The sequence below is a fragment of the Xenia sp. Carnegie-2017 genome, unplaced genomic scaffold, assembly GCF_021976095.1.
Source record: "Xenia sp. Carnegie-2017 unplaced genomic scaffold, XeniaSp_v1 HiC_scaffold_19, whole genome shotgun sequence".
Lineage (NCBI taxonomy): Eukaryota > Metazoa > Cnidaria > Anthozoa > Malacalcyonacea > Xeniidae > Xenia > Xenia sp. Carnegie-2017.
Window position 1 is genome coordinate 4343158 of NW_025813481.1, and position 16728 is coordinate 4359885.

A 16728-nucleotide genomic window follows, 5' to 3' on the forward strand; every position below is an offset into this window, starting at 1 on the left:
GGGAAGTAATTTTTGATCAACAGATCGTATTACACAATTTTGTTAAATTCAACATCCGTTGCAGCAAACAAAAATTTGATCTTTACATCGCGAGCCCTTGAATTCATGATGTTTTCGATCAATTTATTCCTTTTGCTTTCGGTGTCGTACCTTGCCCAGATATATGTCAAAGGTAGGTCTTCATTAAAATTTTAGTATCTCTACGACCCGACGCAAGACAACTGTGAGTAGACAACTTTCCTTGCTTTTGTCCTTGCGTTTATTTGTTGCTTTTTGTCTCGAATTCATGTTACTAAAAGTCATGTACTAAAACATCCGTTTGATGGGGAAGATTTCCCTCAAATTCAGTGCTGTAAATTCTCCTCCATAGGTCAAGAGTGTCCTAGAACAAACAGCAATCCATCAAAAAATTGTGTGTCTAAATGTTTACCTCGATTTGGTTGTGCATCGAAGAGACGGACATGTATTTGTGACGGAGATTGTGGCTTCAGTTGTGTGAAGAAAGGTTCACTTTTAAATATGTTTGTAGTTTATTGACATTTAGTTAAACAATACTGTTTTTCTAGCGCTGCGTGTTTACTTTCGGTTAAGCAAAAGACCAAGGGCAAACTACATAGATAGCGTAAATTTTTTGCCCGTTTGTGAATGTAATCTAAAGTTGCGAACTTCAATTTTCGTACCAGTTCAACTCAACTCTTCATTCATCGGTTTTGCGTTCTTTGAAATCACGACGACTATTCCGGATTGATGTTAATTTTTTATAACGATAAAACACAGTTATCTGATATACAATGTTGATGAATGAAATCATGTTTTACATAGCTCTCAAGTGCCCAACTCCAAAACGTCCGGCAAATGGTCAAAGAAACGTTAGTGGAAGACACTTTAACGATACTGTGACATTCTCGTGTAATCTTGGATTTACACTCACAGGATCATCTCTACGACGATGTCGAGGTTCTGGGAACTGGGACGGAGTACATCCAATTTGTGGTAGCATTTGCACAATGCGTTAAAAGTCCCTTTAGTAGATATGAAGAGATAGCAATATTTTAAATTTCAGGTAAACCTTGCGATGATCCAGGTCAAGGAGAAAATACTTTAAGGAAGGAGCCATTGAGCAGTGATCAATTTCAAACTGATGTAGCTTTACATTATTCCTGTATTAATGGTTATCACATGACCAGGAAGTCTGGCGTCATAACATGTCAAAGTAATGGATCATGGGATACAATTCCACCACAATGCAAGCGTAAGTTGGTGCCGCAGTTCATTGTAAGGCATTCGTGGTTATAAAGAATTGAGTAGAGAATTATAATTATACGATAGGAGAAAAACATGTCAACAGAAAAATTTCTTTGCCCCATTCAGTTTTCATTTGATTTCTTTTCTGTAGGTACTGTATGTCCTCCACCGAAACTTCCCCAATATTCTTATGTAAGATCACCGTCATGGTTTAATACTTCTGGAGGGGCAGGAAATGGACGACGGTTATACTTAGCATGCAGTCCAGGATATAAAAAGGTCGATGGAAGTTCCTTGATATGCTCAGGTGATCGATGGCAGCCCCCGACGCCAATAAAATGTGTTCGTAAGTATGCAAACGATCAACTGTTCTTGCCTTTAGTGATCTATATGGAATGTTACATCGATATTTTATTTCAGCGGTTAGTTGTGGGGATCCAGGTTCACCAGTCAATGGTCGAAAGAGTACTTTAAACTACAACTTCAACAGCAGGGTTTATTACTTTTGTAACGAATGTTATAAACTTGACGGGGATCAATATCGCACATGTAACGCTGACGGCACTTGGTCAGATGAACTGCCTGTTTGTAAAGGTCAGTGAAACCTGGAGGTCGAACATCAAGAATACACTTGATGAGTGAATCGTGATATTTGGGCTTATTGAATGTAAACTCTCTCATTTCAGAAGTGAACTCTCGATGCAAGGAAATTTCTAATTTTACAAATGGTAAAGTTCAGATCACATCAACACGTTGCGGTGGTAAAGCAACGTTCTCTTGTAATGATGGGTATAAAATTATTGGAAGATCTTCGATGCGTTGTAACGAGTCAGGAATGTGGTCGGAAACTTTTCCTCAGTGCAGATGTAAATATTCCCATTTGTTGCTTTGTTTTTGAATTCAAATTAGGTGTAGTTAATTCACAACTCAAACACACAACCTCTATAACCTAAACACACAACCTCTACAACCCAAACACACAACCTCTATAACCCAAGCACACACCTGTATAACCCAAACACACAACCTCTACAACCCGAACACACAACCTCTATAACCCAAGCACACACCTCTATAGCCCAAACACACAACCTGTATAACCCAAACACACAACCTTTATAACCTAAACACACAACCTCTACAACCCAAGCACACAACCTCTATAACCTAAACACACAACCTCTATAACTCAAGCACACAACCTCTATAAGCCAAACACACAACCTCCATAATCCAAGCACGCAAAGTCTACAATGTAGCTATACATTCGTTTCCCTTATCTCTATAAAAAAATACCACAAAATTATTCCCTGAAAAAGAGATCATTTAATTTTTAAAATACTGTTCATTGTAATTGATTCCATAATATTTTGGGTTTATTTCAGTAATCTTGTGTCCATCTCTCAATACGACGGACAGTGTTGTGGTTAATGCCAGCGTTTATCACCCCGGTTCAAGCATAAAATTTGCGTGTATTTCACCAAATCATACTCTGCGCGGCAAAGAAGTGATTTCTTGCAACTCTAATGGCGCATGGTCGCATGAAGTACCCAAGTGTCTGGGTTTGTATACTAATTATATTAGTTGTAACAGTTTAACAACTTACATCGACCCTTAAACTTTCGGAACTTAATGGTAGCGCAGACACATTAAATGTTTTGGTATTTTAAATTTAGAATGCATAAAACTTGTGTTGTGGTTCTTTCTAGCTCCTTGTCGCATCAAACCATCTGAAGCTATGATATCTCAGGAATTTTACAAACACGGAACGAAAGCAACGCTATCATGTCAAGATGGCTACCGACTTTCTGGCGTATTGGAGAGTGAAATGCCATTTTGCAATAATGGTACATGGCAACTCAACACACGAAATTTTCCGTATTGTAAAGATGAGAAAGTTGTGGAAAAGAAGAAATCGTCGTTTTGGGAGAAGATAATGTCATTATTTTCCAAATCAAATTAAAAATATGATTAAAAATAATTTTTATGTAATTTGAAATCCGTGAAAATTTTTTAGACTAACATATGTCCAGACCAGAATAATTGTAGTCCGACAGACTATAGTCGATAGTGAATAAAGTTAGTAATAGTGCCTTTTCCTACCATTTTCTACGTTTCTACGCAGTTTTGTAAATGAGTATATAATCACTCCTCAATAATTATACAACATGAAGTATTCATTTTTAAAGTGTCAAATGTTTATCTTGTGAGTGGCTTTCGACTATGGAGTTGCATTTTCTTGGCGTTTTTACTTTTTTTTGACATTTTTGAGAGACTTAGAAAGGGAAAAATATGAATGCTGTCATAGCATTGTGTCATTTTTGTGAAACTCATGGTCCTAGCGTGTTATTTTGTACTCAGGTAAGATAGTATCGATTTAATTGATTTCAATAATATGACACCTTTTGAATTTTAAAATTTGTCCATTATAATGTTAAGATTGTAATTATTATGTTATCTATTTTAAAGGCTTTTCATGGTGAAGATGAAGATCCAATTGCGTGCGGTACACCTAAAGAAGGCAACGCTCATAACAGAAAGTAAGTTAAACTAATCGCAGCCTAGAGACGAGATTATCAGAAGTCATAAATACTGTAAAGTATGAATTGTCTTATGGTGTGTGTAGCATTGAAATGGTCAACTTTGTTTAGAATTCTCAGTCCAGTGGATCAGAATGTAGTGTAGCGTCATCTCAGAAATCCAGTTCATCTAGATCCATTCAATGTGAGGTAGGTTACAAAATTAATTCAAGGCTACATGAAGTGTATTCAATGTTTCTATCCCCATTCTTCTTTCGTGGTTTCAGGCTTGTCGATCAATACCATCTGATCATCCAGGATTTCGAAGTATTGATGAACATTCTGAAATATTATACATGAGCTGTTGTAATCCTGCACATCAAGATATTTATAGCATTGTCCGACAAGCATGTGTTAGAAGGTTTGTTGATTGTATTTGAACAATCTGTTAAATTGCTGTGAGAGGACTGTACCTAGGAGAAAAATAGTTAAACAATGGTTTGTGTAGAATCATTAGTATGTATTTTGTTGAAACATTTTAGACATCTTTAGTTATTGAAAACATAATTTTATTTTGGTGTTAATGTTTTGTGTTCTAAGATCATACTTCAACATTGCTTGTGTCAAATTGCCATTATGGTATGATAAATTCTCTTGTTAAGAGATAGTCCTTCGGTAAGTAAAATGTAATAATATTAACTTTCCCTTTAGTCTCAGTTGTGAAATATGTCCAGGCCGAGAGGGTCCGATATTTTTTGGTGAAGATGCTAATGGCTCTGTTTTAAGTCATACATTTTTTCTCAAAGATTCGCGAGCTAGAGGTTTACAGCGTTGGTATGTCTTGGATTTAAAAGAAACAAAAAATTTATCTTTGCCAATGTTTAGTTGAGCATTTCCTTTTTTAGGTATAGTATAATTATTGTAATGATGGATAGGATATATCTTATCAATTCTTGGTCATTTCTTGTCAAGTATGAAAACTGTGTGCATTTAAAGAATTATGCTGTAAAACACAAAGCTACATTAGACATCTTTAATTTAAAAGTACCATGATATTGTTCTAGAAACGGAGGACGGTGAAAAGCAAAAGAACGCTCTAGACCGTTTGGTGCCAATCTACCATTGGCAGGGACGCAATTTTTGGGTAAAAACCAAGAAAAATTACAAGGTCTTGCCAGAAAAAGTCAGGATAAAGGTAAGGGGTTTTTTATGTAGTTCGGGGATTCATTTTTGACACGGGTCTTGTAAATGACCAGTCTCACTTTTTTCTCCCAAATTATATTAGAAAGTGAAAGTAGGGCAGTCTTAGACAAAAACGGCATATATTTAAGCTATTTCAAGTAAAAATGACCAATTCCAACAACAAGTTGGCAATTTGAAGTTTTAATAATCAGACAATTTTGTTGGCTCGTTCGCCTATGGTAAATAAAACTATCTAATTTTAAGAATTGCTGTCACAACCATGGAAATGCAACGATAGGTCAATAATGCACCAGGAAATGTTTAAAATGATGGAAGAATATGGACGGGAGCATCCAGGAGATGTTAAAGTAGTGAATAATGTACGTGTAATTTGCTCGGAAAAGTTTTTAATTGGTAAGGGAAGTGATGGAACCCGTGTTTATCTTGGACTTGGAAAAGATGGTTATGGAAAAGCAGTGAAACGATTGTTTCGAGATAACTGTACGGAGTTGGCCAAACGAGAAAAAAATATTTTGAATGAGTTTAATGCCAAGCGTTCAAATTATGTTGTGAATTATTGGTATCTTGAAGAAGAACCAGGCACAGAGTATTTGTATTTGATATTAGATTTATGTGAAGAATCGTTGGAGAAATTTGTAGAATCTTCTAAGTTGGAGGATCTTCAAAAAGTTCTTCCTAAGGTTATTATGCAGATCTTAAAAGGTTTAGCTGATCTTCACAGCGGCCCGCGTCCTATTCTTCATCGGGATTTAAGACCTTCAAACGTTCTTCGAGATGTACGAGAAAATTTTTTCATAGCTGATTTTGGTATAAGTCGAATATTATGCAATGGAGCTTCGACACATTGGAGCGCACAGAGAGGAGCTAAATATTGGATAGCTCCAGAGTCACATGATTTATCAGGTACATCCATTGATCAAGCTCGGTACAAGAAAGAATCTGATGTTATGGTAGGTGATCGCTGCAAAACTTAAATAATGTTAGCTTTTTGCTCTTGACTGATAAATCTTGACATTTGACTGTCCACAATTGATGTTGCTGTTGTTATGTCTTTTTTTTGACAATAGAGTGCGGGAATGGTGGCTTATTATGTTGCAACCAAAGGTGAACATCCTTTTGGACCTGAACGGTTTTTACTAGACAACTTGTTGAAAGGAAACCCTGTTGGCTTGGACAAAATCAAGGATGCCACCCTCAAAGATCTTCTTTCGTGGATGTTAGAGCGACTACCAGAAGATAGACCATCAGCCAACGAAGCGTTAAAACATCCTTATCTTCTGTCGGAGGACGAGAAGTTTGAAATGTTATGTAAAGTTGGAAATCAACATCCAATTAAGACAAGTGATGCTAATTCTAACGTTGTTCAACAATTGAATAGTGAACCCTCCGATTGGCAAAGACGAATGAATAGTGATGTTTACGACTATTTTGCACGGATGAGGTGAATAGAAGAATTGTTAAGTATGGATCGTCATGGACAGAATGCTTAAGACTAATGCGAAATGTTGGTCAGCATTGGTACGATCGACCACGACCTAGAAAACAACTATTTTATAAGATTGGTGATCCAAAGGAGTATTTTCTTCGAACTTTCCCCGAACTCCCCATTCGGGTGCACGCTGCTGTCAGAACAAATGACGAATGGAAAAATAATCCTGAACTCAAGAACTATTTTATTTATAATTTAAGCAACACTGAACTATTTGATTTTTAATACAAGCAAAGCACATTATCATTCATCACGTCGTTTGCATTTGGCAGAAACATCGATAACAATCAAACATGTTGTATCTGGTTTAAGTGGTCTTGAAACAAAAGCTGAACACAAAGACTGGTTGCCGACTGCTACATATAGATAGAACTATAAGATAGAACAACTTTTGCTTAAAAATTCACTACACCAAAATAGTGTCAATTGTCAATTATTATCATTATTTTACCACGTACAAAGGTACGTTTTCAATGTAATATTTGTTGGAAATAACTTGTGACAGAGAATCATTTGAAGATGGTATTCATATATGATAAAAGAAACATAGAAGATGTGTTACTTTCCGTTAGTTAAAAGCTCGCAGATATTATTGATCATATCAAACGTTATTCAGTTTTCGTGTTTGCCACGAAGGTGAGATCATGACAAAAATTGCTCTTTTTTCATCAGCGGCTCACATGGTTTTTTTTTATTTACCATTTCCTAGCCTTGACTATGAAAACGAAGAATTCAGAGAAAATGGTGTTAAGTGAGAAGTAATTTTTGATCAACAGATCGTATTACACAATTTTGTTAAATTCAACATCCGTTGCAGCAAACAAAATTTGATCTTTACATCGCGAACCCTTGAATTCATGATGTTTTCGATCAATTTATTCCTTTTGTTTTCGGTGTCGTACCTTGCCCAGATATATGTCAAAGGTAGGTCTTCATTAAAATTTTAGTATTTCTACGACCCGACGCAAGACAACTGTGAGTAGACAACTTTCTTTGCTTTTGTCCTTGCGTTTATTTGTTGCTTTTTGTCTCGAATTCATCTGACTAAAAGTCATGTACTAAAACATCCGTTTAGTGGGAAGATTTCCCTCAAATTCAGTGCTCTAAATTCTCCTCCACAGGTCAAGAGTGTCCTAGAACAAACAGCAATCCATCAAAAAATTGTGTGTCTAAATGTTTACCTCGATTTGGTTGTGCATCGAAGAGACGGACATGTATTTGTGACGGAGATTGTGGCTTCAGTTGTGTGAAGAAAGGTTCACTTTTAAATATGTTTGTAGTTTATTGACATTTAGTTAAACAATACTGTTTTTCTAGCGCTGCGTGTTTACTTTTGGGTAAGCAAAAGACCAAGTGCAAACTACATAGATAGCGTAAATTTTTTGCCTGTTCGCGAATGTAATCTGAAGTTGCGAACTTCAATTTTTGTACTAGTTCAACTCAACTCTTCATTCATTGGTTTTGCGTTCTTTGAAATCGTGACGACTATTCCGGATTGATGTTATTTTATTATAACGATAAAACTCAGTTATCTGATATGCAATGTTGATGAATGAAATCATGTTTAACAAAGGTACTAATAACAATATTACACCAACAGAAAGAACTCCATACCTGGCCACTTTTGTGTAACTTTATGTACACAAGGACAGGAAGTTACACAAAAGTGGCCAGGTATGGAGTTCTCTTTGTCTCTGTTGGTGTTAGCGAGTACCATTTTTATTATTGTAAATTTAATAAATGTAAATACTTTGTAAAATTTTATTGTATTTTAGATATTAGATATTATTTGTTATGATAACTTTACTAACTTAGATATTCGTAATTCAGCCGCAAGGCTGCAATTAATATTTTAATAAACTACTTACTTACTTACCTTAACATAGGTCTCAAGTGCCAAACTCCAAAACGTCCGGCAAATGGTCAAAGAAATGTTAGTGGAAGACACTTTAACGATACTGTGACATTCTCGTGTAATCTTGGATTTACACTCACAGGATCATCTCTGCGACGATGTCGAGGTTCAGGGAACTGGGACGGAGTACATCCAATTTGTGGTAGCGTTTGCACAATGCGTTAAAAGTCCCTTTAGTAGATATGAAGAGATAGCAATATTTTAAATTTCAGGTGAACCTTGCGATGATCCAGGTCAAGGAGAAAATACTTTAAGGAAGGAGCCATTGAGCAGTGATCAATTTCAAACTGGTGTAGCTTTACATTATTCCTGTATTAATGGTTATCACATGACCAGGAAGTCTGGCGTCATAACATGTCAAAGTAATGGAAAATGGGATACAAGTCCACCACAATGCAAGCGTAAGTTGGTACCGCAGTTCATTGTAAGGCATTCGTGGTTATAAAGAATTGAGTAGAGAATTATAATTATACGATAGGAGAAAAACATGTCAACAGAAAAATTTCTTTGCCCCGTTAAGCTTTCATTTGATTTCTTTTCTATAGGTACTGTATGTCCTCCACCGAAACTTCCTCAATATTCTTATGTGAGATCACCGTCATGGTTTAATACTTCTGGAGGGGCAGGGAATGGACGACGGTTATACTTAGCATGCAGTCCAGGATATAATAAGGTCGGTGGAAGTTACTTGATATGCTCAGGTGATCGATGGCAGCTCCCAACCTCAATAAAATGTCTTCGTAAGTATGCAAACGATCAACTGTTCTTGCCTTTAGTGATTTATATCGGATGTCACATCGATATTTTGTTTCAGCGGTTAGTTGTGGGGATCCAGGTTCACCAGTCAATGGTCGAAAGAGTACTTTAAACTACAACTTCAACAGCAGGGTTTATTACTTTTGTAACGAATGTTATAAACTTGATGGGGATCAATATCGCACATGTAACGCTGACGGCACTTGGTCAGATGAACTGCCTGTTTGTAAAGGTCAGTGAAAGCTGGAGGTCGAACATCAAGAATACACTTGATGAGTGAATCGTGATATTTGGGCTTATTGAATGTAAACTTTCTCTCATTTCAGAGGTGGACTCTCAATGCAAGGAAATTTCTAATTTTACAAATGGTAAAGTTCAGATCACATCTACACGTTGCGGTGGTAAAGCAACGTTCTCTTGTAATGATGGGTATAAAATTATTGGAAGATCTTCGATGCGTTGTAACGAGTCAGGAATGTGGTCGGAAACTTTTCCTCAGTGCAGATGTAAATATTCCCATTTGTTGCTTTGTTTTTGAATTCAAATTAGGTGTAGTTAATTCACAACTCAAACACACAACCTCTATAACCTAAACACACAACCTCTACAACCCAAACACACAACCTCTATAACCCAAGCACACACCTGTATAACCCAAACACACAACCTCTACAACCCGAACACACAACCTCTATAACCCAAGCACACACCTCTATAGCCCAAACACACAACCTGTATAACCCAAACACACAACCTTTATAACCTAAACACACAACCTCTACAACCCAAACACACAACCTCTATAACCTAAACACACAACCTCTATAACTCAAGCACACAACCTCTATAAGCCAAACACACAACCTCTATAACTCAAGCACACAACCTCTATAAGCCAAACACACAACCTCCATAATCCAAGCACGCAAAGTCTACAATGTAGCTATACATTCGTTTCCCATATCTCTATAAAAAAATACCACAAAATTATTCCCTGAAAAAGAGATCATTTCATTTTTAAAATACTGTTCATTGTAATTGATTCCATAATATTTTGGGTTTATTTCAGTAATCTTGTGTCCATCTCTCAATACGACGGACAGTGTTGTGGCTAATGCCAGCGTTTATCACCCCGGTTCAAGCATAAAATTTGCGTGTATTTCACCAAATCATACTCTGCGTGGTAAAGAAGTGATTTCTTGCAACTCTGATGGCGTATGGTCGCATGAAGTACCCAAGTGTCTGGGTTTGTATACTAATTACATTAGTTGTAATAGTTTAACAACTTACATCGACCCTTAAACTTTCGGAACTTAATGGTAGCCCAGACACATTAAATGTTTTGGTATTTTAAATTTAGAATGCATAAAACTTGTGTTGTGGTTCTTTCTAGCTCCTTGTCGCATCAAACCATCTGAAGCTATGATATCTCAGGAATTTTACAAACACGGAACGAAAGCAACGCTATCATGTCAAGATGGCTACCGACTTTCTGGCGTATTGGAGAGTGAAATGCCATTTTGCAATAATGGTAAATGGCAACTCAACACACGAAATTTTCCGTATTGTAAAGATGAGAAAGTTGTGGAAAAGAAGAAATCGTCGTTTTGGGAGAAGATAATGTCATTATTTTCCAAATCAAATTAAAAATATGATTAAAAATAATTTTTATGTAATTTGAAATCCGTGAAAATTTTTTAGACTGACATATGTCCAGACTAGAATAATTGTAGTCCGACAGACTAAAGTCGATTGTGAAAAAAGTTAGTAATAGTGCCTTTTCCTACCATTTTCTACGTTTCTACGCAGTTTTGTTAATGAGTACATAATCACTCCTCAATAATTATACAACATGAAGTATTCATTTTTAAAGTGTCAAATGTTTATCTTGTGAGTGGCTTTCGACTATGGAGTTGCATTTTCTTGGCGTTTTTACTTTTTTTTGACATGTTTGAGAGACTTAGAAAGGGAAAAATATGAATGCTGTCATAGCATTGTGTCATTTTTGTGAAACTCATGGTCCTAGCGTGTTATTTTGTACTCAGGTAAGATAGTATCGATTGAAATGATTTCAATAATATGACACCTTTTGAGTTTTAAAATTTGTCCATTATAATGTTAAGATTGTAATTATTGTGGTATCTATTTTAAAGGCTTTTCATGGTGAAGATGAAGATCCAATTGCGTGCGGTACACCTAAAGAAGGCAACGCTCATAACAGAAAGTAAGTTAAACTAATCGCAGCCTAGAGACGAGATTATCAGAAGTCATAAATACTGTAAAGTATGAATTGTCTTATGGTGTGTGTAGCATTGAAATGGTCAACTTTTCTTAGAATTTCTCAGTCCAGTGGATCAGAATGTAGTGTAGCGTCATCTCAGAAATCCAGTTCATCTAGATCCATTCAATGTGAGGTAGGTTACAAAATTGATTCAAGGCTACATGAAGTGTATTCAATGTTTCTATCCCCATTCTTCTTTCGTGGTTTCAGGCTTGTCGATCAATACCATCTGATCATCCAGGATTTCGAAGTATTGATGAACATTCTGAAATATTATACATGAGCTGTCGTAATCCTGCACATCAAGATATTTATAGCGTTGTCCGACAAGCATGTGTTAGAAGGTTTGTTGATTGTATTTGAACAATCTGTTAAATTGACTGTGAGAGGACTGTACCTAAGAGAAAAATAGATCAACAATTGTTGGTGTAGAATTGTTAGTATGTATTTTGTTGAAACATTTTAGACATCTTTAGTTATTGAAAACATAATTTTATTTTGGTGTTAATGTTTTGTGTTCTAAGATCATACTACAACATGGCTTGTGTGAAATTGCCATTATGGTATGATAAATTCTCTTGTTAAGAGATAGTCCTTCCATAAGTAAAATGTAATAATAGTAACTTTCCCTTTAGTCTCAGTTGTGAAATATGTCCAGGCCGAGAGGGTCCGATATTTTTTGGTGAAGATGCTAATGGCTATGTTTTAAGTCATACATTTTTTCTCAAAGATTCGCAAGCTAGAGGTTTACAGCGTTGGTATGTCTTGGATTTAAAAGAAACAAAAAATTTATCTTTGCCAATGTTTACTTGAGTATTTCCTTTCTTAGGTATAGTATAATTATTGTAATGATGGATAGGGTTTATCTTATCAATTCTTGGTCATTTCTTGTCAAGTATGAAAACTGTGTGCATTTAAAGAATTATGCTGTAAAACACAAAGCCACATTAGACATCTTTAATGTGTTTCTCTAGACATTTCAAACAAATCATAGACAAGCTTCAAGCGAAGGTTTGCTCATCTGTAATATATCTTGTTTTGTATTTGGCGTCTTTCGAAAGTTAATCTTTCACATTTTTAGGCTTGGGAGGTTTTCAATTCAGAGACCGACGCTCGCTTTGAAAGGTCAAGACGCTCCATCGGTAGAAGACACATCACTTTGGGTTCAGGTTTGAGAAAATATAAAGTATTAGATAATTCCATTGTATAAAAGAAAATTTCTTTCGTCTGTCAAGCATAACAAGCGTAAATATCAGCATACAACTGCTACGTAGCTTTGATGAAATATTGTTTTTTTAATGGCTATTCGTGCAAAACTTAGTGTCCAGTGCATAAATTTCTCAACAGATGTTCTTCGGCGACAACATAGAGCTTCTTTTCGTGCCATCGAAAATCTAACTTGTCACAAGGTATAGTTTTACTTAACGCTAAAGTATTCGTTAATTCACTCTGTCTGTCTGCGTTGATAATTTTCCTCATTCTTTCCTCTTTCTTTTATTCGTTTTATAGCATCTTTTTCATTATCTGCATTTGTATTTTTCATGGATTCTCAAAGCTGGCGCAAACAGGGTCACCGAGCGTGTGTTGGAAGGTGCTCCTAGGGTAAGTTAAGGATGATTTATTGTGTTGAAAGGTGCTCCTAGGGTAAGTTAAGGATGATTTATTGTGTTGAAAGGTGCTCCTAGGGTAAGTTAAGGATGATTTATTGTGTTGAAAGGTGCTCTTAGGGTAAGTTAAGGATGATTTATTGTGTTGGAAGGTGCCCTAGGGTAAGTTAAGGGTGATTTATTGTGTTGGAAGGTGCTCCTAGGGTAAGTTAAGGATGATTTATTGTGTTGGAAGGTGCTCCTAGGTAAGTTAAGGATGATTTATTGTGTTGGAATGTGCTCCTAGGGTAAGTTAAGGGTGATTTATTGTGTTGGAAGGTGCTCCTAGGGTAAGTTAAGGATGATTTATTGTGTTGAAAGGTGCTCCTAGGGTAAGTTAAGGATGATTTATTGTGTTGGAAGGTGCTCCTATGGTGAGATAGTAAAGGATGATTTATAAAGTTTGTTTGTAGAGGAACACGATAATCAAAGAAAGAAACTTTACTTTCATGTTGTCCTTATGTTAATAAATGTAGTTTTTATTTCTCAATTGAAAAAAATTGTCCACTTTTGTCTTAATTTGACGTGATTTTGTGTTGAAGGAAGAGCTTCTCACGGATTTTGAAGCACAAGATATGGAAGAAACTTTGATTCCTGCGAATGTGCACATGTCAAATCAGGAAGGTCTACATTCAACATTACTCACAATCGCTTACTCTTCAAAATTAATTGTTTCTAAAGATATTTCTTCTTTTTCTGCGCAGAAATACCTGAGAAGATCACAGATTCACCTCAATTTTCATCGTTAAGGCAAATGCTTCAAGTAAAGTCATTCCGGCGTGATTTTGATATGGAAATAAAAAAATTGATCAATTTTACAATTGATTGTTTAGAGTTTAGATTGTTTAGAGTTTTGTGACGATTGGCTTGCGCTAGTTGCAGTTCTTACCTTCATCAACTGTTTCATTGTTGTACAGGTTCTTAGTCAGGCGAAGTTTCGTCTTTTGGCGTTTAATGTCGTTCAAGGAAACCAGCTTATTGTCCGTGGAAAACCAGAGAGTCTTGTTCTTTCCATTTTTGAAACATTGAAGGTATTTCAAGTCGTGAGAAAGTATGGATTTGATAAATTTTTTATCCTCTGTTATCCCAGTATGCCACCCTTAATCTGATATCCCGGTTCTATTTAGTACAGTAGGTCTTTGCTCAAGAAAAAATCACTTGATATTTTTTTATATATTATTTATTATATATTTATTGATATTTTTTGTAGATTCTCATTCCAAACAGGTGTTTCAAATGTGTTCCATACTCTGATATATATCAGGTCAATTCTTCATTATTATTACTATCTAAGAATTTCATACAATTTTGTGAATGTATTTCAATGTTACTTACTCACAGGAATCTTGGACATGTAACTTCCTTGGGCTGAGGCCTGGCACTAGCATTCCGGAACATATATTAGAGTCTCACTTATATACACTTATGGATATCAAGGTATATATGGAGTGTTTGCAAAGGTATAATTGTACTTTGATAAATGAAACTCTTTCTTTATTTAGGAAAACGATAATGTTTTAAAAGGTGAACGGTGAGTTGAAATTAGAGAAATTTATGGAAGTTCCATTGCTCTGCTATTGTTCCATAATTTCACGTTGTATTTCAGAAGCAATCCTTTAGGAGCTTATACTTTTGAAATACATGGTACAGACCTTGTTCATGGTATGTTCTAGAAACATTTTACAATGTATTTTCATAAGCAGACATGTTACTTTTCGCTAAATATATTATTATATCTTACTTATATATTATATAATTATATTATATATTTCTTATATATTACATTTCGGTTTATTTCATAATTCTGATGCCGTCATAGTTTTGTATGATGACGCAATGTAAATGTCGTCACATTTTCCCAGATTCTAACCTACGTCTTAAACCGATACTTGTTGTATGCATACCTATATACGGTCTGTGACGTAGGCCACCCAGAATCCTATTTTGGAGTTATTTTATTAGGTCCTCAAATTTTAAAGAAAATCGAAGAAGCTTTGCTCAACAAAAATTTCACGGAAAGCGTTCTTTCCCAATATTTATGCGCGTTAAAAGAAGAGTGGATGGAGTAAGCTTCTGTATTTTTTTCTTATTTATTTTGGGTCGCGATATTTTATCAGCTCATGTGATGAAACATTTTGTTGCTTTTTCATGTCAGCAAAGTGAAGGTGATATTTAAGTTTTCAAGATCAGGACCACGAAGTTCCGAAGAAAAAGAAAGGTCAAATTCAATTGCCTCGTTAAAGCTTATCGACTTTCTTTTACACTAGCTGCTTATTAAAAAACAGTCCTTTTTATTTACAGGCTATTTAAAATTTTACACGCGAAACCAGAAGATGAGATTATTTTGAAGTTCTGGATGACTGGTTTCAATAAAGAATATCGATCACATTTGTTGACTTGTTCGCAAATGACAAGTACCAATTAATTATTGATCGCATTCACATAAATACGAAAGATATTCGGCAATTCAGTTTTTGTTAAAGTTTGCCTTGATTGTGCGACGACGCACAAAGTGATCCAATTATACATATCTTGTGTATATCCTGCGAAAACAATGTAATCATGTGGTTTGGATTCACAGCGGAGGATTAATCATGTGGTTTGGATTTACAGCGCAGGATTAATCATTTGGTTTGGATTTACAGCGGAGGATTAATCATTTGGTTTGGATTTACAGGGGAGGATTAATCAGTTGAATCATCTCGATGAAAAGATTTTCTTACAAACATGAAAAGATTTTCGATATAAAAATGTAACAAACTTTTATCAATACAAGCAACAGCCGACCCACGTTTTCTGTATAAATAGTTTCAATAACACTGAAACAAGATGAGGTTATGTTATGGATCCAGTATGTGATGATGCAGGGCTTTATGAACCATTGCTCCAACTTTGTGTAACTGCATGACGAAGGTTAATTGACAGAAAGCCTACCAGGAACAGTGACTTTATCTAAATTGGGCTTAACCATGATCATACAGCATCATACCGTCATTATGTGATAGTCATTTGTTTCCATACATTGGTCAGAAAACGAAGATATTTTCAATGAGTGGTTTGTGTTGGCAGGAAGAATGCTAGCTAAGTGGGAAACTGGCTTTAGAGTAAGCACAAGTTTTCTTCCTGGGTGCAACAGGGAAGTTGACAAAAACTTATTATAGGAGAATATTTTAATTAGAAGATAAATTATATTTGATCTGCTTCATGTGGTACAATGTTTTTGTCCAAATGAGAATATTTTAATAACATTTATTATAATATAATTACAGATCGTAAATTCTTAATAAAATCTTGTGATAGGGATCTATTTAAAGTATAGATATTGTTATGATTACATTTGAATATCCAAAGTCATGCCTTGCATAAGAATTTCCACTTTTATCAAAGTGTATTATCTTTATCCCAGTTGGCAAATGTAGCCAATGTTTTGTGTGTAAGCCAATATTGAAGAATTAAACAATATTGCAGATAACCAATTATGACACCACCACAAACATCCGTGATGTGGTGTCTTCCCAATATAACTCTAGACATGGCAACTAGTCCAGCCCACATAAAGCCTAGTCTTATATACCACCTTTCAGACCAATAATGGGTAAAAAGTAAGGCTACCATGGTAACACGAGTACTGTGACCCGATGGAAAGGAATGTTTATCAATGGAAACAGTCGCAA

The 16728-nt window shown here is 35.5% G+C and overlaps 2 protein-coding genes across 2 annotated transcripts; both read left to right on the forward strand.

The window, feature by feature from the left end:
- Positions 1-13: 13 nt before the first annotated feature.
- LOC124439318 lies at positions 14-10999 on the forward strand. Its single transcript, XM_046989542.1, has 27 exons — positions 14-172; positions 371-505; positions 823-993; positions 1064-1252; positions 1397-1591; positions 1666-1839; positions 1932-2111; positions 2631-2807; positions 2955-3205; positions 3715-3785; positions 3959-3974; positions 4052-4185; positions 4476-4585; positions 4829-4959; positions 5261-5360; positions 5406-5917; positions 6035-6408; positions 7073-7139; positions 7233-7380; positions 7578-7712; positions 8343-8513; positions 8584-8772; positions 8917-9111; positions 9186-9359; positions 9454-9633; positions 10197-10373; positions 10521-10999. The coding sequence occupies exons 1-27, from the start codon at positions 106-108 to the stop codon at positions 10772-10774; spliced, it is 4677 nt and encodes a 1558-aa protein (XP_046845498.1). The 5' UTR covers positions 14-105; the 3' UTR covers positions 10775-10999.
- A 53-nt stretch (positions 11000-11052) lies between these two features.
- LOC124438214 (folliculin-like) lies at positions 11053-16404 on the forward strand. Its single transcript, XM_046988212.1, has 20 exons — positions 11053-11172; positions 11281-11351; positions 11463-11541; positions 11619-11752; positions 12044-12166; positions 12238-12303; positions 12383-12419; positions 12490-12577; positions 12756-12817; positions 12918-13010; positions 13597-13678; positions 13759-13817; positions 13972-14085; positions 14265-14318; positions 14396-14491; positions 14557-14585; positions 14661-14716; positions 15017-15119; positions 15210-15272; positions 15356-16404. The coding sequence occupies exons 1-20, from the start codon at positions 11104-11106 to the stop codon at positions 15477-15479; spliced, it is 1602 nt and encodes a 533-aa protein (XP_046844168.1). The 5' UTR covers positions 11053-11103; the 3' UTR covers positions 15480-16404.
- Positions 16405-16728: the final 324 nt, after the last annotated feature.

What these genes read in the sequence shown, in the direction of transcription:
- LOC124439318 (XM_046989542.1), top strand. Translation starts at nt 106, where the DNA reads ATGATGTTTTCGATCAATTTATTCCTTTTGCTTTCGGTGTCGTACCTT. An exon ending in CATTATTTTCCAAATCAAAT is followed by an intron (nt 3,206 to 3,714) that starts TAAAAATATGAT and finishes TCTATTTTAAAG; the next exon opens with GCTTTTCATGGTGAAGATGA. An exon ending in AACTTTTCCTCAGTGCAGAT is followed by an intron (nt 9,634 to 10,196) that starts GTAAATATTCCC and finishes GGTTTATTTCAG; the next exon opens with TAATCTTGTGTCCATCTCTC.
- LOC124438214 (XM_046988212.1), top strand. Translation starts at nt 11,104, where the DNA reads ATGAATGCTGTCATAGCATTGTGTCATTTTTGTGAAACTCATGGTCCT. An exon ending in GCGTGTTATTTTGTACTCAG is followed by an intron (nt 11,173 to 11,280) that starts GTAAGATAGTAT and finishes TCTATTTTAAAG; the next exon opens with GCTTTTCATGGTGAAGATGA. An exon ending in AGTTCCGAAGAAAAAGAAAG is followed by an intron (nt 15,273 to 15,355) that starts GTCAAATTCAAT and finishes TTTTATTTACAG; the next exon opens with GCTATTTAAAATTTTACACG.